General features: G+C 35.5%; 2 protein-coding genes across 2 annotated transcripts; both read right to left on the bottom strand.

Moving 5' to 3' along the window:
* Window positions 1-322: 322 nt before the first annotated feature.
* LOC128679266 (apyrase-like) lies at window positions 323-11,875 on the bottom strand. The gene is made up of 11 exons (XM_053761386.2): window positions 11,638-11,875; window positions 8,775-8,997; window positions 7,181-7,378; window positions 5,171-5,301; window positions 3,792-3,939; window positions 3,268-3,394; window positions 2,827-2,984; window positions 2,451-2,532; window positions 1,622-1,780; window positions 1,322-1,470; window positions 323-1,036 (listed from the first exon to the last, which is right to left on the bottom strand). The coding sequence occupies exons 1-11, from the start codon at window positions 11,766-11,768 to the stop codon at window positions 908-910; spliced, it is 1,635 nt and encodes a 544-aa protein (XP_053617361.1). The 5' UTR covers window positions 11,769-11,875; the 3' UTR covers window positions 323-907.
* A 2,330-nt stretch (window positions 11,876-14,205) lies between these two features.
* Window positions 14,206-25,590, bottom strand: kz (kurz). The gene is made up of 19 exons (XM_053761077.1): window positions 25,307-25,590; window positions 24,965-25,147; window positions 24,514-24,691; window positions 23,606-24,064; window positions 23,045-23,260; window positions 22,363-22,604; window positions 21,807-21,953; window positions 21,360-21,506; window positions 20,484-20,646; window positions 19,617-19,836; window positions 18,802-19,030; window positions 18,102-18,227; window positions 17,401-17,541; window positions 16,916-17,071; window positions 16,546-16,741; window positions 15,896-16,120; window positions 15,220-15,361; window positions 14,546-14,748; window positions 14,206-14,337 (listed from the first exon to the last, which is right to left on the bottom strand). Exons 1-19 carry the CDS (start codon window positions 25,379-25,381, stop codon window positions 14,261-14,263), a joined length of 3,525 nt encoding a protein of 1,174 aa, XP_053617052.1. The 5' UTR covers window positions 25,382-25,590; the 3' UTR covers window positions 14,206-14,260.
* Between the last annotated feature and the right edge of the window lie 19 nt (window positions 25,591-25,609).

The raw sequence follows: 25,609 nt of genomic DNA, 5'->3' as shown, positions 1-25,609 counted from the left end.
ACTACTTGAATAATAATATATAAAGTTTATACATATAAATTGGCTACTTGACACACTTCCATGTTCTTATATCTATTGATTGATTTCAAAATAAAGTAGGAAAAGTATTTACGTGGTAGGTTATTTAAAGCTTTTTGTCTCCTATATAATGACGGCACTAAAAATTACTGTCCTACAAGCTCCATGTTTCTGACATTTAGAAAAAGTAATTTTTTTATCTATGTTGGTACATAGGTATAAATTAATTTAAAAGTGCAAAATGCCTCCGTATTTATTTCTTATTTGGTATTATACCAGTTATTAAAAATAAAAATGCATACGATTTTTTAAATGTAACTTTGGTTTATTAAATATTCGACACTTAAAAAAACAACAGATATTTTCAACATACATTTATGAGGATAGTATAGCACTGGCAGGAGCTATTATGGAGGTGTCAATTACATGCAATGAGGTCTGAAGAAGATTTCGCGATCCTTGGGTTCCGAAGCTCAACGGCTGGGGAAGAAATATGAGAAAACCCTATGAGAGAAAAATTATTGTTTTGCATATGTGTAGTGTATTAAAGAGAGGCTGAGCGAAGTGGAGTAGAAAAAGTAGGAAAGCGAACTCTGTGCTCAGGCCTTAACAATATGGCTGAGGAAGAACTGGGAAAAATGGAAAATGAGAGAGGGAAATGGAAAATGAGAGAGGGTAATGAAAGAAAATTCATTACTTAGTTATTTACGTTAATAAATTCAACAAGTTGTATGGACCTGTATGCCGCGGTAATAGAGGCGAGATTGCTGTGAATATGAATATCTTAAAGTGCTATTGATGGTACAGTTTAATAACTCCATAAAACATATTTCTGACTTTAATGCGAGCAGTTTTTTTTTAAATATTGTAAAAAAAACAGCTTTTCCGTCTATCCGTTAGTGATAATAATTCTTCCATCAAGACTAGGGTTCAATGGAGAATACTTCTTAAGGTAATCCTGGAAAGCATTCTGGTCTCGACCTATCACCTGTACATTCCTCCTGCCTTCTTTGAACATCTGTAAAAGAAAATTTTAATATCAGTAATCGGTGCAAACTGATTTGCAACCCGTCAGATAGATTATCATCAGAAATAGGCCGATAGAGACATATTTTCACGTCGAATTTGAATAGGTATTGATTATATTTCTCTTAAAAAATATACAAATTACTGGAATTCCCGAACTAACACTGCTGAAAAACGCTATTATGCCAGAGGTTTATAATTGTTATATACTTATATATACATATTTTTCCCGCATTCTCATTGCCTAATATGCTTTAAAAAATACAACATAACTTACAGTAAACCCATCCCCACCATCAGACAGAAATGCAGGTATAGTAACTTGATAAAGAGTGTCGTCGCCAAGCGGACTGGCACTCGAACCTACGACCACTGAAGTTATGCGCTCGCCCTCCGGCTTCGATAGATCGTAGTTGACGCGGAGACCTAAAAAATAAAAGCATTATCAACAACGGGCAGGGATGGTTGGCGACGCATAGGTCTTTGCCCAGCAGTGGGATAACATCAGCTAATAAATAAAAAGTATTTTATGGGATAGAAACTGCAAATTGGTAGAGTATTATTTTTATTATTTTACCCGAGACTTGCAGCACCAAGGGCCCTTTGAAGGGATGGTAAGCCCACGCACTCCTGACGCTCCTCTCCAAAGCTTCCCTGATGTACTTTCCTTCTATCTCAAACGTTTGTATCCTATCGTTGTAGGGTAACAACTCGAACATCATGCCGTAGGTTATACCTAAAAATTTACAAAAACTTTAGCTTATGAAAATAAATGTATCGCATTTATTTATGGTCTATGTTCGCTCATTTCAATTGTTGTTTACAATAAACAATGATACGACAGTATAAACGTAATGTGATTTTTGTTATACTGTAACTATGGAATAAAAAAAACTAAACTGATTTATATCAGTTTAGTTGTTTTTATTCCATAATTAATACTCATTTATTCCATAATTAATACTCATTTATTCCATAATTAATACTCATTAAAGTATATCAGTGTAGTTAAAACAATCAGGATTATTACTCAAAATCTAAAGTATTTTAATTATAAAGTTAATAAGTTTTTAATTATAAAAAAATATATCGACTTTTGCAGATATGAGGTTATATGTTCGAGTGTATTATTTTTTTCATGAATGTTCAACAATTTCTCCGTCATTTTTGGACAGATTTTCTATTTTTTTTTAGGTCACAATTATGTACGGATGTTTAACAGTTATCTTCCATCGAATGTATCTTCTTATGTACTTAGGTACTTCAAAGTATTCATTATGTAATGATCAAAGCATTTAGGTGAAACATAATGAACTGACTACTATCATTTTCTTCTTCGGTATTCGAGAATATTTTAATCTGTATAAATAATAGGCATGCTATTTTATATACATAAAAATACTTACTTCCATTTCGTATAGAAGCTTTGATGTTTCCTCGTTGCATGAATGACAGAAAATCATGACTTGAATTTATATGTAGTTTCCCCTGAAAATATTTTTGTAGATTAAAACAGTGCAAACTAAATCGCGTAAACAGCATGCAAGTATGAATCGCTGGGAGCGACACTATGGAGGGTAATCTGCGTGAATTGGGAGCTTTTAAGGCGATTACTCTATGCACACTAGCGCCACCTCACATTTTAATTAATTTCGTTTATTTCTTAGCGAAAATTAATATATTTTAAGAAATTCCCAAGATATTAGTGGGATTAGAGAACAGCGACGCTGTCGGTGTTGACGGTGTCACCGGGCCAGATGTTCTTGTCCTGTAGATACTTACGAATTCGTTCAATCCATCAACCAGCACGTCTCCCAAAACACACTCTCCGAACACACAGTCATCCGAATTCATGTACACACTCGACTCTCCAATTTTTACATTCTCCGCTTCGTGTACCATTTTCGCGTACGGCTCCAGTTTTGACTTAATTTCCTGGTCTGTAAAATATCATAATTCTATACAGTCTGTGAAGAAAGTGAAGAAAATAAATAACTGTACTATAGGCACTGTGCAATAATACTCATTAAAGTATATTAGCAATAGTATATTCTAAAATTGGGACGGCACAGGATATCATGTTATACAAACTTTTTATTATATTTATTTTATTATTTTTATTATATATATATATATATATATATATATATCCGATTTAACTAGTTGGAGTATAATTTATTTTATTTCAAAGAACAAGTTACAATAACATTCGCCCATATTTACCTTCATCTATAGACCTGTTTAGGAAGATAGGACCCCCGTCCCATTCGATCAATCGTCCAAGATAGTCGAAGGACAGTGTCAAATTGCCCATGTACTTCGAAAAGGCAGATGCTTGTACTATCATCACCTGGAAAGAAGAAATGCAGGTATTTTTTTTAATGCAGGTCACTTCCAAAGGTAGGTCGAGTTCATCATTTTATTATTTGAAAATCAAGAATTTTCCATTTTGCAATTCTAGAATTATAAATATTTTTAATACTTTTCATTCATTTACGGATCTTAACTCTACATAATTGGTTGGTCATTGGGTAGGTAATCAAAAATGATCACAATCTTGAGCTCCTCCGTGCTTCGGAAGGAATTTTAAGCCGTTGGCCCCGGTTGTATTTGAAGCTGTTAAAACCGGCCAATTCGCAATGGGCCCGCGTGTTATCAATATATAAGGAGCCTTCTTCCTTATTATGGATATTACTATGCCCCGGCGGTGGGGACATTTAAATGGCTGTTGGTGATGATATACTGACCTTGTCCCCAGAAGCGGTATTCTCAATGAAGACAGGATACGAGCCCGCCACAGCCTCGCCGCTGGGCGCAGGCCCATTCCACAACAGCGAATGAGTGTGGCCACCAATGATTATATCTATATGCTCGCCGTGGTCTTTCGCTAATTTTCTGAAAATATAAATATACCTATTAAATTAATTTTCGAAAATGGATTGGATTGTACAAAAGTTTTACGCAAATAGAAAACATTTGTAAAATGATTGTTTAATTTTTCATTAGTGGCATCTAGTATATATTATAGCTATACCTTTTGGATCCTATGACAATTTAATCGGTTTGGGCCTATCTAATTATTGTAGTAGCCTAATGACAATGGTGAAAAGAGTTAGCTTCCCTGATCCCATCACATCCATAACCTATCACAAAGTTGCTTGAACAGCAATGCCAAGGTGCCCTCTTTCCACTAGTAGACCTCAGGGACCACCTAATGTTCGCGTCCCAATCATAGCAGCAGTTCGCGGGCCCTTATTAAATTGTTACGGCGTTAGCTACGTACCTTTTTTTTTCTTTTTTTTTATTTATTCAACAATTTCGATTTTGTTAAATTGTGGTTAGAAAATTAGAATCACTTTTTTGTGCATCCAAACGTTACATAGGTATACGTATTAAACGAAACTTGTTACTTTAAATCATTAATGATTATTTTAAATACTTAGGTAAGTACTATATACTTAGGTATATACTAATTCCACAAACATAAAGTGACGTAAAGGTTTGAATTTACTCTAGCACCACCTAGGTTTGAATTACAATACCTACGTCACAATTCTATATCTGTATCTATATGTAATCACCAGTGTCATTCAGTTCGTGACCGCATTCATTTATGGACAATTGTTTCTAATTGAATAAGTAGACTGTAATCTTCATGTGGATCTACAGACAGAAGTCGATCCATATTATCTACTTACATGAACTATATGAACGTGACTTGAATGGTACATAAATATACAATATATTTTATGGACAAAACTCCTAATTGTTTTTCACATTGTTATCTTTAAAACCCAGTTCTGTTTATCATGTTCTACTCATAACATACCAAAGTTATACAACAAAAATTGTCATTTACTACCTAATTGGTGAATATTGCAGAAAAAAACTTCGTCTAACGTATTGTATAACCTTAATAACATAAAAATAAGTTTCTCTGTTGTCTCTGTCCGGTAGTTTTCGAGTTAATCACGTTTGTATAAACGTGAACGGATTTTTGAACGGTTTTCACCTAGCCTAGGTCAAATCAACCTAGTCTGATTCCTAAGGAAATTTTAATGATGCTTTTACCCGAACGAAACCGGAATGAGCCATTAGTCTAAAAGAAATATAAACTATTGCATACTTATCAACATCCAATCCGCAATGTGATAACAGAATAATGATGTCCACCCCTTGTTCAGTAAGCGCCTGCACTTCCCTCCGGGTCGCTTCTCCGGGGTCGGTGAAGATCACTCTGCCTGGTGATGACAGTTGCTGGAAATTATTATAATGAATATTAATTTGATGAAATATATTTTACCGATAATTTAGCTGAAATCTTCACCAAAAAGGAACCTGTAATCTATGCGTAATACAATTTTATTTCTTTTTGTTGATCTATGATGAGATAATAAGAAAAGATTTCCACGTTTTCCACAAGATTTCCACTCAATGCCCCTTTAAATTCCGCTGTGCAATTTCATTATTCATTATGTTTTCGAACGCACTACGATAATGACGTTAACACTTGCGTCTTATATCACTCACTTAAATTAAGCATTTAGTTAAAACCCCGAGAAAACAGGTTTTTTTTTTCTATCAGCATGTAAGAAAATATGGGTGAAAGTTCGAATAAGAATATTTAATTGTGAAACAGGTACGATGATAATAGTGATAATACATATAATTTTGTATGACAAATATGACAATGTAACTGATATAATTTGTCTGATCATTCATCCGATTGTAACTGCGGACAACAGCTAGTTGTATTACACATACTCATTTATTTACTTTTACTTTATTTCCTAAGCAACAGTCCTTAATATAGGTAGGTATAATAAAGAAGACATTCGTTATCTAGGCACTTATATCTGAGAGTATTCATAACTAGATATAATAAATATTTTATTGTGATGTCTACACGTCGGTGGCGTGAGATTCGTCAGATTAAGATAACACATGACAATATGTTAAGTACCTATATGTTATGCAATTGTTTTTGTAAATATAAATCAATTTATATAATAGCCTAACCACATAGACTGAGTTAGCCCCTAACCTAAGTTCGAAAATATTGTTTTATTTATCAAAGAATTGATGGGTTCCTGCGGGGATGGCAACAGGCTGCTCTCGATAGGGATCTATGATAGCCTAGATAAAAAAAATCACATCATGTATGTGTGTGTGTAATTATGTAAATATAGTGTGAGATACTCTACCATAATATTACACACACTACTTTATAACAGGGACCGGACCGTTATCCCTTTCACGGGTTTTGATGGGGTTTTATTTGCTTTGGTAAGCGACGACTATACATATATATCAACGACTATAAAACCCTTTCTTTAAGGTAAGTCATACGAAGGGATTACCCGTTCAGATAGCAGGCTAATTTATGCTTTAAGCTCAGGCCATACGGTCTTAATTTGAATATATTGGAATGCACAATAAATACCTACTAAGCGCGTGCGGTACAGCGGTGCGTTATTATATACACGATTCAACGTGTCGTTTCGTGTCTTTTAGGCTCTTCACACACGGAGCTACGCAAATTTGCACAGGAGCGGGGTGTGATGAAAACTACACTCCTCTCCCCCCGCAGGCATTTAAGGGGAAAGCCAAACAGGGTAAGCGCTATAACGAACGGGTTACCCCTTCGAAAGAGTTAGCCATATCATATGGGAAATCCTTTGAAAGGGTTAGTCACCATATGGGATAGTCATTGGATTGGGTGTTAGACATTGAACAGGTTACATAAGAATATGGGAAAGCTTTTCAAAGGATTAAGCAAACGAACGGCATGTCCGGTCCCTGCTTTATAAGCTTGTCTATCGGGTAAAATGGAAGTTTTTTAAAAGCCGCTTTAGAATGGAAAATTATGTCAACAAGATAGATGAGGACATCTTATTATATATTTACTAACATTAGTTAGTAAGTATTAAGCCAAATTTTTACTAAATTATTTGGATCTATGGTAGATGAATAAAAACATATTTTATTTATTATTTTAAATACATGAATAAACATCCAAGACCCAGATCAAACTTGACTTGACCGGGGTTTGAACCCTGTACCTCCAGTGTAACAGTCCAGTATGATGACCAATAGACTACAAAGGTCGTCAGACTTCGTGATAAAAGCACCTCACCTTAGTGTCAGTGGTAATGAGCCCGATGATACCAATCTTCCGTCCCTTTCTCTCCACTATTATGTGGGGTTTGTACAGCCCTTGCATGGAAGGTTCGTCGCTGGTGTCCATGTTGGCTGCCAGCACGGGGGCCCGGAGAGCAGCGAGGTAAGGGGCCAGGCCTTCTGGTCCGTCGTCGAATTCATGGTTGCCTATGGCCTGGGGAATTTGCAATTTTAGTAGATTAACAAGCGACTCCCACGTTTTTCGCGATAAACAATAGCCATGTTACTCTTGAAGATTAATTTTTGCTATAAAAGGCTGCAGGACTAGAGTTGCGCCTTCTTCACTTGCGCTTTGGAATTATGCCTCTACCAAAATACAGGTTTCGTTATATTTTTTATTTATTTTTACTTCAATAATTTAATGTTTTTCATTTAAATAAAAAATAATATTTTTTATTGTAATTTCCTCTCGAAATCTGCTCTTCTATCCAATGAGAATTTTGATACCCTTACCTACCTACTTCTAAAGTACCTACCTACCCTGTATTGTGCTCTTATTTTTATTCGGCCCCTAAGCCATTTTATTTATTTCTAAATTCGTTCAGTTTGCCCTAATGTGTAACCATATTGGTTATATACCAATAAGTAACATACCATTTGTATAACGTAGGAAATAGTATTAGTAATGACCTACTTAAAAAACTTACTTGTTCTTGAAAATTTATTGTGTTCAGAAGCTATAAATACTTTTCTACTTAGTAGCTACTGTTATTAGGTTTAGAATTACTTTATTCTCATAAGAATTACATAAAATAATTCACTTACTAAGAAAACTTACTATTTACAAAAATATTGATTTATTTGCTGTACCGTTATTTTTTAAAAATCCTTTCTTCTTGCCAACAGGTACTAGAGTGTCGAAATTTAGAGACATGCTATAAAATAATGAGTTATGCAACAGGTGACATTACGAATACAAAACATTGATAAGAATGTAACGTACTTACCTATTACAGAAAGATTTGTCACGTTTACACTACAAAATCATTGTGGCGATATTTACTTAGCACATACAAAGGCCTAGTCACGCCTACACGTGGACCTTACTAGGATTTGGATTCATCAGGCAACGTCCCAATTCACGAAGCCCAGCGAACATTTTATAAAGGCCATTTTTAGGTAACAGAAGGCAATATACATTCACGAGCAACTATGTTAAACATGAGTTACGCGAGGCCCTTTGTATACCGCGAGGCCAAATTGTTTCTAGCTAGGTCCACACATTTCTTCCCGCACGAGCCTTCTGACAATAATCATAATTTTTTGTAAAGTTGCCATGATGACCTCTGTAAGTCAACACCCACCTTTGTACAGTCAACAGCACATCAACCTGCCCAAATTCATTGCAAACTCGCTGCTATTACCGCGACATAGAGCTTCATGCAGGATAACTTGATGTACTGTTGACTATACCTATCGTTTTATTCTGAATTAAAAGTATATTTGTGGGCCTTGTCGAGCACGGCAAATGGAACAATCGCCACATTTATAACTTCTTTCCTTAAAGTTGTAAGATTACTGTTTTGTAAATTTCGCTACAATACACTCACATGTGCATCATGAGGCAGGAGATTCATAAACTCCTGGGTGATGTTCCACTTGAGTAGTGTATACCAGTAGGTGCCCTGGAAGCTGTCGCCAGCGTTCAACAGTACGGCGTCTGGTTTCTCCTCCAGCAAGACCTGGATCTCGTGGTACAGCCGCGGGAACCCGCCCAGGCAAGAGTTGTTGTTGAAACGGCATGTCGGGAATGATACTGATGTTTCTTCGAATCTGGAAATGAATTTGACAAGATTAGGTTTAAGGCAGGGCTGCTTACAGCGGCCCGATGTAGGATGAAAACTTGGAAATTAGATGAATTTAAAATCGGGGATAGCGCGTCATAATAAATCATTAAAGTTTTAAAATAATTATCTAGCTAAGTAGTATGTAATCTTTTATATATTTGATTTGATGAGATTTAAGACAAAAAGTAGGTAATTTGCCTCGTTGTTGTTGTCAGTTGTCATTGTCCCAGTCTGCGGCCTTATGTGACGCGAAATAATACCAATTGTGCCGTATACAAAAAAAATAGTTATTGGATCTATATTTTATACTTAGGTAAGTACTGTTTAACTAGTAGGTAGTAAAACTGATACCTGCTACTAATATTCAAATTAACAATTATATTAAAGTTACCTAAATAATATTTGGTCCATATACATTCATATCCCAATATGTGAAAGTATGTATGTCCTTCATTTACCTCAAATTAGGGCGTTGGATCTATGATGCGTATTGCGTATGATCTTTGGTGTGGAGAAACCTAGAGAGCGACATAGGCTACTTATTATCGGACGCAGCAGCGGGGAACAGCTAATATTTATTATCTCAATATAATTAAATAACCCTAGTTCGGTCGACATAAAAATTATGACTTTATTATTTTACACTTCGATGCATTCGCTGACCCAATAAAACCTTGTTTGACGGCTTTCTGACGAAATACCAGTTGGACCGTGACAAAATATAACTAAGTAGTTTGAATTTCTGAAAATCATATTTTGCCAAAAGTCCCTTGTCAGTTTACACCACTGCCACATCATATTACAAATGCCACGGTGTATGAAGCGAATAACCTGCAAATGACTCCATAGAAAAGAACACTTTGACTCTGTGGAGCATACCCGTCCATCAAACATTTGGAGGTTCTGGATTCAATTCTAAGTGCGGCCAAATATTTTAGTTTTTCCAGATTTATCTGTATTTTTCCTGTGTTTTATCCACCAAATAGAGTGTGTGTGTGTGTGTGTGTATGTGGGTTGTTGAGTGGTGTCAATTTATTTATCGATAAACTTATCACCGGGTGGACTAAGTGTTATCAATTTTCTTCGTCCTCGCGGATATTGATCTAAGTAAGTAGCTAAGTACTTACAGGAAGCTATGCGGCAATCGCAGTCACTTCCTGTAGGACACGTTTCGTTAAACAAATCGCTCGAGGAAAAGTAAATCGATTGTCTCTGGCCTTTGGTACATTCACAACCAGTACGTAATTATTAAATATATACTTTATAAAAGTTATAAGTAAAATGTTGTTTTTTCTAGGAAGTCTTATCAATGTATTTTTATGATTTACAGCAATATATTATATAAAACAATAAGTTTAGTTTCCAATATGATTGGCAATATACATATAAATGAAGGAAAATTCCTTCCGTGGTTAATAAATGTTTTCATTTAAAATGGTGATAAAATAATATTAGGTTTTAACTAATATTTCATTTATTTTGAAAAAATTCAACATTATTAAGTACTGTAAAGTTTTATAAGTTAGGACTCGTAACAAAAACCAACCTTAGGTGTTATGAGTTCAATTTGACACTTTCAATATACTAGTTTTTGTCAGCAGTTTTGTTTGCGTGGGATTCGTAACCGGCAATTTTCCCGCGATCTGGAGACATCGCACGAAGTGCCTAACAATAACAATAACTGAAATTTAGTGGTTAAAGACGACTGTATTAAGTAATTAGGTATTCCAAATTGTGTTGTATGTAGGTAGGTACCAATTTTCTTTTAAAGTGTACAAAATATAAAACATCTTGACCAAACATATATAATAATAATAATATAAATTGTATAACATTATCGAATAAATTTATTTTTGTGAAAGAAAAAATTTAAAAACAAAACTTATGATTCAAATAATTTTGCGGCCGAGAAACAGTTTTCGCAAACACTAGACAATTAATTCACAAATGCTGAATAAATTACTTTCACAATGGAAGAATCCACAGAAGCGCTGTTTCATAAAACAAAAGGCTAAATGTTTGGATAAGACAATGATCTCATTATGCCAACTATGTTGGAATTCAAAGAAAAATAATATTAACTACATATACGCACACAAGTAGAGTTCTTTAAGTAGGTATCTATTTTTGTAGTCTAGAGTCCAATTTCACATGATTCATTTCATCAGTAATATATAAACAAAAATATACCTTCTTATAATTTGTATAAGAAAATAGTTTTAAATTATTTTTCATTAATTAAATTATGTTTCATTAATTAAATTATTTTTCATTAATTAAATTATTTTTCAATAATTAAATTATTTTTCATTAATTAAATTATTTTTCATTAATTAAATTATTTTTCATTAATTAAATTATTTTTCATTAATTAAATTATTTTTCATTAATTAAATTATTTTTCATTAATTAAATTATTTTTCATTAATTAAATTATTTTTCATTAATTAAATTATTTTTATTTCAGTTCTTAATTAGGTAGGTATATTTGAATCTGAATTTAATGAATTGGTATTGAACTAACATCGACTTATATTCAAAATTTCCCATGGTACATACCTATTAGAATTATTTTTTTCATAATGACGACAAATACTTAGTATAAAATATATATTATTGTACTTACCTTGCATGAAAATCATTATAATGAATGATGTCTAAGTCATAAAGTCCTTCAAACGGAAGCGCAATACTGCAAACAGAACAAACACTACAAATTGCTAACCCTAAAAACAATTTAAAACCTACTGGACCCATCTTGATCTTGATTAACAATCGCAATGTTTACATGCTCAAGATCTCACGGTCGCACTACACTCCACCGCACACGATCACTTCTGTCGAAAGCAAATTCGATACTGATAATATAATTGAAGGATGTCTATTTATGAATGGTAGCCGTATGCTTGAACTGACTCATTTTATCATCCCAAAACGGAGAATGCCAACTTTACTACGGCATTTGGATAAGAAAAATAGGTACTTAATTAATAAATTATTATAGAAATAGGTGAAAAATTGGGACCGTATAAAAGGTTGATAAAAGTTAATGTTAATTTTTAAATAATGTTTTAAAATTGTAATTATTTCTAGTTTCAAATAAAATAAATGTTTGATATTATTGTTAAGAAATCTTGAAAAAATAATAGATAACATTTGGCGTTTTTATATCATTGAATATATTTGACATGCGACAACATCACAATGAAAATAGCTTTATGGTTATTTCAATCCTGGATTTAAAAGTACTTTAAAAGGACGGAGTACCCGCTAACGCCAATGGAATTAGCAGGTACTCCATCGAAGTACTTTTCTAAATCCATGCACATGATAGAATTCCTCAAAGCTTTTAAAATTGTACCTCTGCACATGCAATTATTTATTTTATTTTTAAAAAGCATCAGAGGTTTCGGAAATTTTGAATTTCAAAATATTTCATCATCGTGTTTGAAACTAACTTTTTTGTTTGCTTAAACTTTGACCTTAAATTATTTTATTTACATAAATACATTAAAGGGGATTCCTGAATCATAGGTCAGTATAATCATATATAACGGGATATTATTGTTTGTTTGTTTGTAAACTCTTTATTGCACGAAGAAAACACATACTGAGAAAATAGTAAAATAAAGAAATAGACGCGTGTACGCGTCTCTTTCTTTATTTTACTACTAAGGCGGACTTATCCCAGAAAGGGATTTCTTCGAGTTAACCAAGTATTTGAAAGGAAATAATTTAGGTAACGCACAAAGTAAGGTAGCGTAAGATAAACGTGCATTGTAAGAAAATAGGAGTATTAAGTATTATATAAAGTACTAGCTATTGGCCGCGGCATCGCCCGCGTAAATTGCATAGTAAAATATCGGTCATTCTTCAAGAAAAATCATGAAGAGTATGTTTACCCAATTTTCAGCACTTTATTTTGAAAATTGTATTAAGTCTTTCACCCCCCCTTTTGAAGGTTGAGGGTTAATTATATAAAAAATCAGATACACGTATGTATTAATTTGTTGTAAACAACTAAAACCCAAATTTTCTAGTCACTAACTTCAACGGTGTAGTAAAAGTTTTACACCCCTTTCACCTCCTTCGGGGTGGAATTACCAAAAATCCTCTCTTAATGCTCACCTACACTCCCCAGGGAACCTACATGCCAAATTTCAGCTTCCTACGCCCAGTAGTTTCGGCTGTACGTCGTCTGTCAGTCACTCAGTAAGGAAAGAGTTTTATATAATATTGATTATGATTACTGATTATTATATACAAAAACTGAAAAGCTTTTCTTTCCACAACACTTCCTGGTTGACTAGTAGAAAAAGCCTCATTTCATGCCGGCTACACACTATCGCCGAATTCGGATAAATATACTGACGCGAACGAAATTAAAACTCATACAAACTACGCAATATTCATGTCATTGTTAATAAAAAACTAGCAATGTATGCTGAATCCGCCAAGTTCGGTGAACTGGTCCAGTGATTGTGCGTGGAGTCGTCATTACATATTGTAATAAGTAATAATAAAAAAGTTAAATAAAAAGTAGGCGCTGATTCTTCTTCTTCTGCTCCACACGCCGCTAGTTTTAAATGGTTCTTCACCGAGAAGCTTTAATTCAAATTCAAAACATTTATTCAGAAATTAGACCTTCACAGGCACCTTTTCACGTCAATTGTTATATTAAATAGTTATTTCTCATAAGCTACAAACTACTGGGTTACAACGAGCTACAAACTTTGGGATTTTTAATTTAATTAGGTGAGAATAAAAATCGTAGAGTTCGCATCCTATTCAATCTTCAATGTAACATGTCCAAACAATATTTATACATACATATTAATGCGGAATAAAATCATATTTCGATAATTTTATTACGAATTATATACTCTTTGTCATTACAAAATTATTTTGTCAAATTGTTTTCGTATTTTTTAAAGCTGGCAATATAAATTGTTGTATCTTATCTACGTATAATTATCGGGATTTCCCGCCCACAGATTTCATCGCTATCTTGAATCATTATCATCTTTTGTTTTATCCCAAATGAAATCAGAGCGTTGACTTAATTGTAAGGGTTATCATTGCATGAAAATATTTCTAAACTCAATAGAAAGAATCAATCGTTTTTAATATGCGTTGTCGCGTCGTCACAACGTAGCTATAGGGCATGGCGCTAACAGACAATAACTCAATACAATAAGGTAAATACATTTTATTTACATATATTACAAATATTTTTTTTAAACGTCAATTCACAATGGAGGCCAATATAATGTCGCTTCATTGTGTGCAGACTCCGGTAGCCATTTCAAATATTCGTCCAGCAGGTCTGAAACAACATTTATAACCATATTGCATAGTGCGAGTAATACATTTCAGTCATAAGTCACTCAGTCCGTCAGTTTGTGCTTTAAAAATCTAATATATATCTATAATAAGTGCAAGTTAAAAATCTAATTTATTTTAATAAATATATAATTTCTAACACTAATTCCTTAAATATTAATTTAAGGATTGTTTCTCAAAAATATACTCACAAGTTGGCTGGTCCTCCCAAACTTTCTTCATCGCATCTCTAGTGCCGGCTCTCTTCATTATCAATGCCTTCAGCAATATTTCCGTCCTCGGTTGTAACTTAGACCAACTTTTGACCATGGTCGATGGTGGAGAAAGGAGTGAACTCGCGTATTTACGCAGTTTGGGGAACACTGCGCCTTCTAGCAGGAAACGTGCAAACCATCTGCGAGAAGACAATTTGAAGTTATTTTTTGTAACTTTTATCTCCAGCTTCGCCCGCGTAAATTATACGCTAAAATATCATGACAAGAAACTGTAGTAATTTTTGAGGTTATTGCGAACATAGTAATTTTTGAGGTTATTGTTAAACAGGCGCTGGGGCCTTCTTATTTATACACTGACATTTTTAGAGAAATAGCGACAAAAATGCAAAGCCGCATTTTTGACAAATAGGGTCCCGTTGCATAGTAATGTTAAATTTATGAAAATACATTATTGTTATTTATTAAAATATAAAAAAAATACATTAAAATAAGTCGCGCCTTTCCAATATCGTTATAAACTCACACAAGCGCCATCATTAGGTATATTTTGATCAATTTATTTGCGAAAAATCTAACAATGTTAATGTTGGCTCTAATGTGCGACTAGATAAGGTCTTCAACTAAAAATTGTAGTGTAGGATAGAACTCACCTATACCGCTCCATTTTATCAGGGTAATCAATCTCCACGGTGGGCAATTCCCAGCCGGCCTTCCCGAACGAGCCCTGGAAGTGGCATTTCACTCTGCCGGATTTGTCGTCATAACGCGGTGGCGGATCTGATAGCGGCTCACCTGTTTATTCAAATGCTTACTTTATTTAAGCCGAATTTTCATTACCAAACTAGCGACACAAAAATAATTCAGTGACTTTATTTAAATTTTGTCGAATTCAAGTAGACTTCTGAAACTTAACTTGACGTCAAACGTGAAATTTAGTGTCATTAATATTGTAATGGAAATTAGGCTTAAGGTCTGTTAGAGAGCACTCCTGGCTCGCTAGCCACATCATCACATATTTATCGATCTCGAAAATTTAAAAATACCATAAGCCTAATAAAGTAGTACTAGATAGATTTATTAGAAAGTAGCTTTCTATTGGACACAATTCACTAAAACGGTAACAGTGCCCACAATATCCATTTAGTATTGTGACTACATTGACAGAATTTTCTCTACTCATTAATTTTGAAAATTAGTTAAAAAGCATATGCGTCATTGCGCAGAGCCAAAAACAAAAAGCACTTAAGAATACTGATAGCTAACCTTCACTAGTTGGAGAGGCACCCTTACCCATAGTTTTTTTTTTGTTAAAAATAAAGACCTTACCTAAGTTACACAGCTGTGGCACATAGACTGGCAGCCATTCTGGTTCGATAGCAGTGACATTCCTCATGACCATCTTCCTGCGATCGTCGGCCCCTGTCTCATATAACTCCTGGTACACCACCCATTCAGGAATAGTCTTCCGGAGTATGGATGAAGAGTGGAGGTGAACTGGTTCCTCCAGTTCGCCGCAGTGGTAAGCGTATTTAAATTTGCGCTTGTCTTCGCCTAGAAAAATAATAACTTTGTTTCTCTTTCTCTCTCTCTCTCTCTCTCTCCTTTAGAATATGACGTGAAAAATTCCTAAGATCTAATTTCTGATATTAACTCATGTATGTATATTGTACTGAAAAGGAAAGAAAAATATGTTGCGCGTCAAATGTTTTTTACTATCTTCGCCGACACACCGAAACCAATGAAAATCAATAACGATAAACTTGTGAATTATTTGTATTCATGTAATTATGAAAGTTTTTACATCGAAAAATGCGTAGCAGGTAAGCGCGCCAAATTTGAGCAGATAGAGTAAAAAAGTAACGTGACTTTGACAGTTTTGACATTTTGGAAATTAAAAAGTTAGCTAGTGACAATTAAGCAATACAGCCATATGACTGGCATAAACACATAGTGTATTCGGGGCTTAATAAACAAACCTTGTTTGACTTCATCTAAGGCTATCTTCCTGCCGACTTGGTCTCCCAAACCACTCAAAACAAGCTGCCTCAGCAATCTGGCTTGATTGTCTGTGGGCGGTTTCATCTCAGGGTCTATGGCCGCGTCTACTCCGGCCACGCTTAGGTTTATTTCCGAGGTCAGCTGTTTACGGATTTTGCGGATTTCTTTTATGGCCTGAAGGAGAATTTGGATAAATTAATACGGTTTCATACTCGTCTAAAAGGTAGTCAAATTTTGGATATTATTATTATAGTCAAGGTAGTCAAATTTTGGACGTTATTTGGACGTAATAAAGGTTGTCAAATCTCAGCTAACTCATAATCTTAGCCAATCAAAGAAGTAACTCACTTTCTCTCTTAGTCCGTATTTAGCACAAAACAACTCCTCCTCCCCCCTAAAGTGCGCGTGCTCCGCAGCGCCCACCACTCGCAGCAACACGCCGGGGTCGCCCAGCAACAGAGTGTGGCCAGTCGCCGGCCAACTGGACGAGTTGCCACTCATTATCTAAAATCATTGTTTTTTTTTTTTCAAAAATAACATTTTTGAAGCTTTTATTGTCGCCAGAGAGATCTTATTGCATTGAAAACGTGACAAAAACATCGTGTTCTTGCAATAAACCTTTGAGGATTTGTACCTCGCCAGAAGTCATTAACATTAGGTTATTCATATCATAATAATGCATTTTTAAAAATATTTTGAATATAGCTATAACATGTGGGTAGTATTTTGCTAAATTATACCCCTTTTATGCATGTCTATTAAATATATAATTATATATTATAGGTATATAAAGACGTGATGCTGTATCAATAATGTACATTAAAAATTGTTACCTCAGGCACAGTGAGTGCGGCCACCAGGGCGACTGTATAGGGCAGGAGATTCTGTTGGTGACTGAGCGCTAACATCTTGCCATATCGCGGTAGCAACGGGAATGCCGACACTGCCTTTCCTAGCGGAGTTACTTTTAAGACCTGTGACATTCAAATTCATATAAACCACACTTATATAAAATTTTACAATGAAAGTTATGTGAAAATCTTTAAACTTTACTCCTAAAACTTATAGAAACGAAACGTAAAAACCAAAATCAAAGATATCAATCAAAGAAATCAAAGGGAAACCAGCGGCACCATCCACGAATCCACTTGTATCGGATTTTTTAAAAGTGAATTCCTAATTGAAGGTTTCGGAACGGACTACATAAGGGCTATCGCATTCCTTGCCTTCCCTAGGGTTTTACAGAGAGGACTACGTAAAGGCTATCGCTCTCTGGGACCCAGACTAACCGCTACTGAAAGACCACATAAAGGTTATAGTATGAGTGTCGGCTGCTGCTAGCTAAGTGAGCTTGGAGTGGCGCGTACGGCTTATAAAGGCGGTCCATGGATGGTGCCGTGTGCAAACTTAAGACGTCATCGTTGCGCGTCGAGCAGGACAGGTGACAAGGAAAGTATTCGAGTTCGTGCGTTGTGTTATTATTCTCGTTACAAGACTATTATTTTTTAAATGTTACACATGTAAGTCATCTCACGTCTTCATCATCGATCTTCTTCTTCTTGTCTTCGTGTTTCTCTAGAATGCCTAGAGTTTCTAGACGTTTCTCAGCCAATCGCAGCAGTAGCCTGTCGGGCGCCGTAGGGAATGGGAAGTTTACCACCTGATAATATGAAAAAATGAGTACGCTGTAATATATTAAATATATATATGTTTTAGTTTTGAAAAAATATGAGAAAAATAAAACAATTAGGTAGTTTATATAAATCTTGCATAAAATATATATACTAGCAGCCCGTCCCGGCTTCGTTCGGATAAAACAATAAAGTTATACAACCAAATCTCTTTTGGTGAAATCGAACAAAAAATCGTCCGGTTGTTTTTGAATTTATCGCGTTCAGACAGAGAGGTGCGACAGTTAGATTATTTCGATAATATGTAAAAGTATGTGGGAGAATTTAAAAGAACATTCTTGAAAGTTGCTTATAAATACTTTACGAACTTTAATTCGGGGCTGGCTAGATAAGAACAAAAAAAAATGCTTGAGAATATTACACAATTATTATAAAACTGAAAAGATTAATTCAAAGCTGGCAATGTGTGTGTGACAACACAGTGTTGGAGGCGACCATAGACAGCGGTGACCACCTGACATGCCCGTTTGCTTGCTCAGTAGTATAAAACGGTAACTCTGTAACGGTAATATGCACTGTATGACCTAGAATAACGAGACTCACTTTATCGATGCCCATGCACTTCATCATGAGCACCAGATCGTCGACGGGCCGACGACAGAGGTCGGGCGCATGGCGCGGCGGACAGTCGTGCTGCAGCACGGCGCTGCTGTAGAGGCGGTACACGTGCCCCGCGCCCCCGCGCCCCGCGCGCCCCGCGCGCTGCTCCGCGCTGGCCTGCGACGTCCACACCACGCGCCACGCGCTCGCGCCCGTCACGTGGTCGTACACGCTGGAATCCATTCGGATTTTTCTCAAAAAAAATGTCGTTTTTGGATCAGTTTGTGATACTGACACAATGAAAAGGAAGAATATTGTACTTTGTTCATCCTTGTTCACCCTGTCACTTATTTCTAAATCTTACTATGTAATGTGTATTAATTATAGCATTCTATTTTAAAAATAACATGACTAGTGCTATCGACCTATACGCGGACAGATTTAGCAGAGAATATTTAACTGGCTGAAATAACACAATTCAATTTTCGCACAATTTACAAATATTTATTTGAGTTTCAAGCCACGGTATGTGAATTATTCCTCGAATTTACCATGGAATATATTGATAGGATCTAAAACAATTTATATAAAGCTCCTATAAACTGAAATACATGGAAAGAGATTCAGAGGACGTTATGTCCCTTACGTTAGTCCGACCAGATTCGCTCGACCCATTCACCCAAGACGACGCCATTCAAACAGTGGAACATAGATCTGAATAGTGGAACACAGTGCACAAAAAGGTGACACATAAAGATCGGGCTCTCAACAATGAGGATACAATGCAAGGAGGAAGAAAATTTTATTGAGAAACTAACCGCATTTTCTTCTTGCCGCAATCAACCACATACTTCACATGCGGTATCGTGAGCGACGTCTCGGCGACATCAGTACTAACGACGCAGAGCCTCGCGCCCGCGGGCACGGCGTCGAACACACGGGACTGCTTACTCGAACTCAACATGGAATACAATGGTAGGACCCATAGAGGTTGGCGGCAGGATTTTATGGACGCCGTTAAATTGTCTTCTTCCGCATCTGTTTCAAAAATTTTGAGGTTATGGTGACGTAGCACTTGAATTTATAAACTATCATGTAAAAGTCCGCCTGAGGTAAATAGTAGCCTATGTACTAAATACTCAAGATCTATATAAAGTACCCCAGTTTGCCAATGATAGATACTACTTTTCAAGTTGTAACGGTCGCTCACACTATTCTAACATTGAGCTATCTTCGAGACAAAATCAAATAATTTATTCAGAAATTAGGCCTTCACAGGCACTTTTTCACGTCATATTCTAAATTAAATTATATTTACCAAAGCTACAAACTACTAGCATTTCGGAACGACCACTGCTGAGAAGAAATGCCAAAAGTAACTCATTCAAACAGTGTTGGTCCCTATTATGCCAGAAGGGCTTACCATTTTTTAAATACAAATCATCTTTCCCAAATAAACAAAATAGCTTAGATAATACGACAATAAAAAATCTAATTACTATTTCGCAATTATAATTTTAAATTTCAAGTTTTTCTATACGAAACGTAAAATTAATTATTAGGTTATTTTTTTTAATTTGCTCAAATGTTTTTCATTTTCAGTTCCGCTGTTTCAATGTTGGCAACATTTATGAAATGTCAGAATGTTCCGTGGAATTAATAATCGGCGTTTAGTTATATCTTACCGGAATCACTGAGGTGTCCATCGCTGTCTTCATCATCAACCAAATCGGCTTGACCATCGTCATCTGGCATGTCATAATCGTCCAAGTTTATCTTCGGCAGAACTTTGGACTTTAACTTTGCTTTCTTGCGCGCTTTTCTTATGCGCTTCATTTCTTTTTCTACCTGCAAATAAAAATTTGTGAGCGGCTGAAATATGCATTTGTATTTATTTTCCTGTCAGTTGACTGGAAGAGATCCCTCTATGGGATAATTCCGCTGTTGCTACATCCGTTTGTTTTATTTTGTCTTTCCTTTTTGTTGCAATAAAGTTAATTCAAACTTGACAGTTCAAAGAACAAAGACTTTAATATTGACTTCATTTGAAACAGTTTACACTATTCCATCCTCACGTACTTTAGTTGCATTCAGGGCTGTGAGGCTCCGAAACTCGGAATCAGCTTTAAAAAATTCGCACATTGTAGTTTTAAAAATGGAGAAGGACATAGGGTACCTTTCATTCCTGTAAAAATAATTGTTCTCGTGGAAATTTACGCGAGCAATATGAAACAGTATACATAATAAATAAATATATTAGGACAAATCACACAAATTGAGCTAACCCCAAAGTAAGTTCGAGACTTGTGTTATGGGATACTAACTGAACGATACTATATTTTATAACATATACTTAAATAGATAAACATCCAAGACCGGGGCCAATCAGAAAAAGATCATTTTCCATCATGACCGGGGATCCAACCCGGGACCTCTGAAGCGAGAGGTCCCGGGTTTGTGGTAAAGTGCCACAGTGCCACCGAGGTCGTCAAGCAATCAAGTATGTAGCAATCTCTCAAAAAGCTACAAACTACTGGCATTAGACTGGCACAGATGCTAACCTCATCATCATCAGACTCAATGTCCTCGGGTTCAGAGAAGGCGGCGTCCGCGTCGGCCACCGGCTGCCTCTTCACGATCAGCTTGGAGTAGTCCACGTCCTTGCGGTACGGGAATGACGAGCGAAGTTTGCGCACCAGGTAATGAACCTGGAAGATATATAATATACATATACACATCGACCGTGTGCTTCCGCCCTACAATAGAACCACAACATATCCTCCCGTGGATGTCGTACGAGGCGACTAAGGGACGCATAGCCTACGCAGCTGATAGGCAACAATAGCATTTCCAAGGAGGGTTAATGCAAAGCAGGCGTCCTATTTCAAAATCTTGAGGTTATTCATCCTTAATTTTTTGAAGATTTAATCAAAATCAAATCATTTCAGAAATGAGACCTTCACAGGCACTTTTTCACGTCAAACTTTTAAATATAAAATGTTATGTACCTCTTGTTGTCCAGTAACAAATATGAGGATGCCACCTTCGGGCAACCTCGTGTGTATTTTGACAGTCTTCGTGTACGCTTCCTTCAAGTAGTCGCTGTTCGTGTGTTTGTTGAAATGCACAGTCACCGGGAACTGTCTAGAGTCTATCTGAAAGTAAATAAATAATTAAGTAAATGGACAACACCCAACGGCCAACTAAACTCTAAGCTAAGACACAATTACCGAAACGGACACAACACACACAGAACCGCAGACCAATATGTGTAATCACAGGTAAAATACTTGCATGTGCTGGGAAACGAGCCTAGGACCTCCAGATTGCGAACAACCCTGATGACCACTACGCCATGGAGGTCTAATATCAGACATTTTTAGCTCATACTGGATAATATTAGAAAGGTCGCAGGATTCGAAACTTATATTTCTTAAAGCATTGTATGATAATATTTATTACATATAAAGAATTGCGGCTAATGCGGTGTACATTTTTTATCATATGTAAATAACCAGAGAAAAAAAAACAAAAATATTGAAATAAATAAAAAAAAACACTTACTTTGACAACTGGCGGTGGCTCCTTAAACAATCTACTATTTTCAGTAAAATCTTGCAGCCTTAATGTGGCAGACATGATGATTAGCCTTAAAGGGTTCCCTCTTTTCCTGCGCAGGGGCACTATTCTAGATAATAAACCTAGGAGAATATCAGTGTACACACTCCTTTCGTGGGCTTCATCTATGATCACCACAGAGTATTTGCTTAGGAGGAAATCTGACTGAATCTCTTTTAGGAGAACACCTAGAAATTAAAAAAAGAATAGTTTGTAACCTCACACCTCTCACTGACTGCTCCTAGGCTCCTAGGCCAAAGTTCTTATTTTTCTTGGCAATATTAATAGAGTGGTTTGCCATTGTCTTCTCCATTTCACGCACTGGATGATAAATTTATCAACTACTCATGTTGTGGTTTATGAAAACTTATTTTCATTAATCAGATTGGTATGCAAACTCATGTGGCCTGAGAAGGATTCAAACTGGAACAATCACAGTTGGTCTGTTCAGTCTAAACCACTGGGTCACCTTTGCTTCAAATAATTCTCTATCTCCCTCTAGTCTTATAATATATTTAGTTATACATAATATAACATTATGAATATGTAGCAATATCTACCATGCCACAAATACAATGCCTCATTACTCCAAATCCTCCTAAAGGAACACAATAAAAAAAACAGTTACCGTCAGTCATAAACTTAATCTTGGTATCCTTAGTGACGTTTCCCTCGAACCGCATCAAATAGGACACCTCCTTGCTTGAAAGCCCCAACTCATAGCCCACTCGGGCCGCCATTGCCACAGTAGCCACCCTACGCGGCTCAGTTATCGCTATCATTTTCTGCTCAGCATAACCAGCCTCGTAGAGAAATTGGGGTATTTGAGTAGTTTTTCCACTACCTGAAAATTTAAATTTACAAATTAATATGGGAACACCGCATAGCAAAATCAAAGAGGAGACAGACAGACATCTCCTATTGCCATTACTCTTAACAAAAGTTGTATGATAATAAGCGAGGCTGTGGCAGACAAGTGAGGAAGGGGTTCAAGACTCCTTCAAATTTAAATTTAGCCCTGCAAAAGTTGATTCACTGAGTGGGTCCTTTTGGTTCTTTATTGTACATCAACTTCATCAGGCAACCACCACTTTACGATAAAATATATTAAAAAAATATTTTAGGGTTTTTTCTCATTATATGCAGATTATATGTATAACAAGCATTCTCAGCATCATCATTTACTTACCAGTTTCACCAGACACAAGCAAGAGTTCATTTTCATTAACCAACTCCATGATCCTTTGCTCCTCTCCCAATATAGGCAATTTCAACCTTGCCACTTGCACTTTAGGGTCTCTTTTAACTTCTATGTGAACTGTAGTATGTTCCAACAATGGTTTCTTTTTTTCTACCTTCACATCTTCTTTAGGAATTTCCAGTAATTCTTTCTCTTTTTGTTGAGATACTACTGTCTCTTTCTCTTCATAAATTTCTTCTATATTTATATTTACATTATTTTCTTTGTTAATACTATTGTGAATTGAATTTTCATGGCCATTTTGTACAACTTCTAATTCATCATCAGTTTCAGAACTGCCTTCTTCACTGGAGGTTTCATCAAGACCTACTACATTGGGATCATATTTGTTCTTTTTCGTTTTCCCTGCATTGTCCATTTTAAGAAGGCGTAGGCGCTTTTTGGCTCCTGAAATTGTTATTTATTGTTGATTACTACAACTCTGCCCTCATTAGTAAGTGCAATTAGTTCTATCATAAGTTTTATGGTAGAACTAATTGCACTTATAGTATATACTATTTAATAATGATAGTTTATCTGGTTGAAGTGTATGGAGTTGGAGTGTATGGAATTGATACTAAAAGACCTAAAGGCTACAAAGTAGTCTAAGTTCTATTCTAATTTAGGAAATGAGTTGTGACTTGTACTGAAGGTGTTCAAGGGTGATCAAGCACCATCCGGTGGGCCGCATGTCTGTCAGTAGTGTAAAAACGAAGTCACATACACCTACTTTAATGAAGAAGTTGGTGTAGAGGAAATAACAGCATGGTGATATAAAATTCTGAATCTTCAAAATTTAGGTACATTATGGTATTTAACTGGGAACATGTGAGGATGAAAGAGAGACATTTAATTACCAGCAATGCTGCTAAATTTCTTATTTTGTGCTGGTTCCTGAGCCTCCACTTTAGCTTCGAGGTTGAACTCATTCAACTTTCTCAGGCCAATGGTCTGAACAGCTGATATGGCAGTCATCTGTTGCACCTCTGAGGGAGATGCTTGCACTCGTGATAAAGACTCTAGAAGTGCTGATCTCTGAAACAAAGTTTTTTATCAAAATAATATCTAAAACAATAACTATAGTAACAGAACTGAGGCCTTATTTTGAGGTTACGCTTATATAAAAATTTAAATAATAGGATAACAATGCTATCAGGTGCCAAACAATTAGAGTTGCTTTGATCCTATAAACATCTGAGTTAAAGTTAACATTTACTTACTAAAACTCACACTACAGAATCAGTTGTCCAGGAATATGAAGGTTCAAAGGAAGAATCCTATGGTCAAATAACATTTATAAGTACTTACATTCTCCTTCTTTTTTTTCTTGTCAACAATTTTTTCTAATTGCTTCCTCTGAGCTTTAGATAAAAATCTTGCTTTTTCTTTCTTCTCTGATATAACCTTAGTCTGTCTTTTTTTTGATGGTAGGACAAGAAGATTGCTAGGGTCCGATGCTCCATATTCGTTTGTAGAAAATTCAATTTGTATCTGTTGATAATACAATTATTAAAAAAATCGGCTTGCAGTTAGATGGAAAAGCAAACTAATAAAGAAATTAGCAAAACCAATGTGTAAATATTGGTTCTGCTAAACTTGAACAGCTATAACTTGGATAGCGTTCCAAATAAATTATATTTATTTACTTACCCCATGAGTCTCTGTGTTATCAATGTTGGTTTTGACGACTTGCCGCGCCTTCGCATTATGTCTAGATTTTCCCATCTTACGTAAATGTAAATTAAGTTATTTCTTTGATATTAAAATTATTTAACATAATATTTCTAAATTCAATGAATAAACTTCTCTCTCGTTTCATGTGTTTCATTCACATTTCGCATGTGCTTTTGACTTTTGATTGTCATTTGACTTGATTTATATGACATACTACCAATTTTTAATAATGTACCTATTGCAAGCATAGAAGTAAGCTAAACCTTTGCTGTGCGTAAT

Source organism: Plodia interpunctella, chromosome 21 (genome assembly GCF_027563975.2).
Source record: "Plodia interpunctella isolate USDA-ARS_2022_Savannah chromosome 21, ilPloInte3.2, whole genome shotgun sequence".
Taxonomy (NCBI): Eukaryota; Metazoa; Arthropoda; class Insecta; order Lepidoptera; family Pyralidae; genus Plodia; species Plodia interpunctella.
Note: the sequence above shows the minus strand (reverse complement) of the source record. Positions and strands in the feature narration are given on the sequence as shown.

Bases quoted from the DNA above. Each gene is read 5' to 3' on its own strand.
- kz (XM_053761077.1), bottom strand. From the start codon at position 25,381: ATGGGAAAATCTAGACATAATGCGAAGGCGCGGCAAGTCGTCAAAACC. The intron at 17,542-18,101 runs GTGAGATGACTT...TGAATGTCACAG, and splicing joins AGAAGATCGATGATGAAGAC to GTCTTAAAAGTAACTCCGCT. The intron at 14,749-15,219 runs GTGAGTTCTATC...GTCTTCTCGCAG, and splicing joins GATAAAATGGAGCGGTATAG to ATGGTTTGCACGTTTCCTGC.
- LOC128679266 (XM_053761386.2), bottom strand. From the start codon at position 11,768: ATGGGTCCAGTAGGTTTTAAATTGTTTTTAGGGTTAGCAATTTGTAGT. The intron at 5,302-7,180 runs GTGAGGTGCTTT...AATAATTTCCAG, and splicing joins TCATTACCACTGACACTAAG to CAACTGTCATCACCAGGCAG. The intron at 1,471-1,621 runs GTAAAATAATAA...TTTATTTTTTAG, and splicing joins CTTGGTGCTGCAAGTCTCGG to GTCTCCGCGTCAACTACGAT.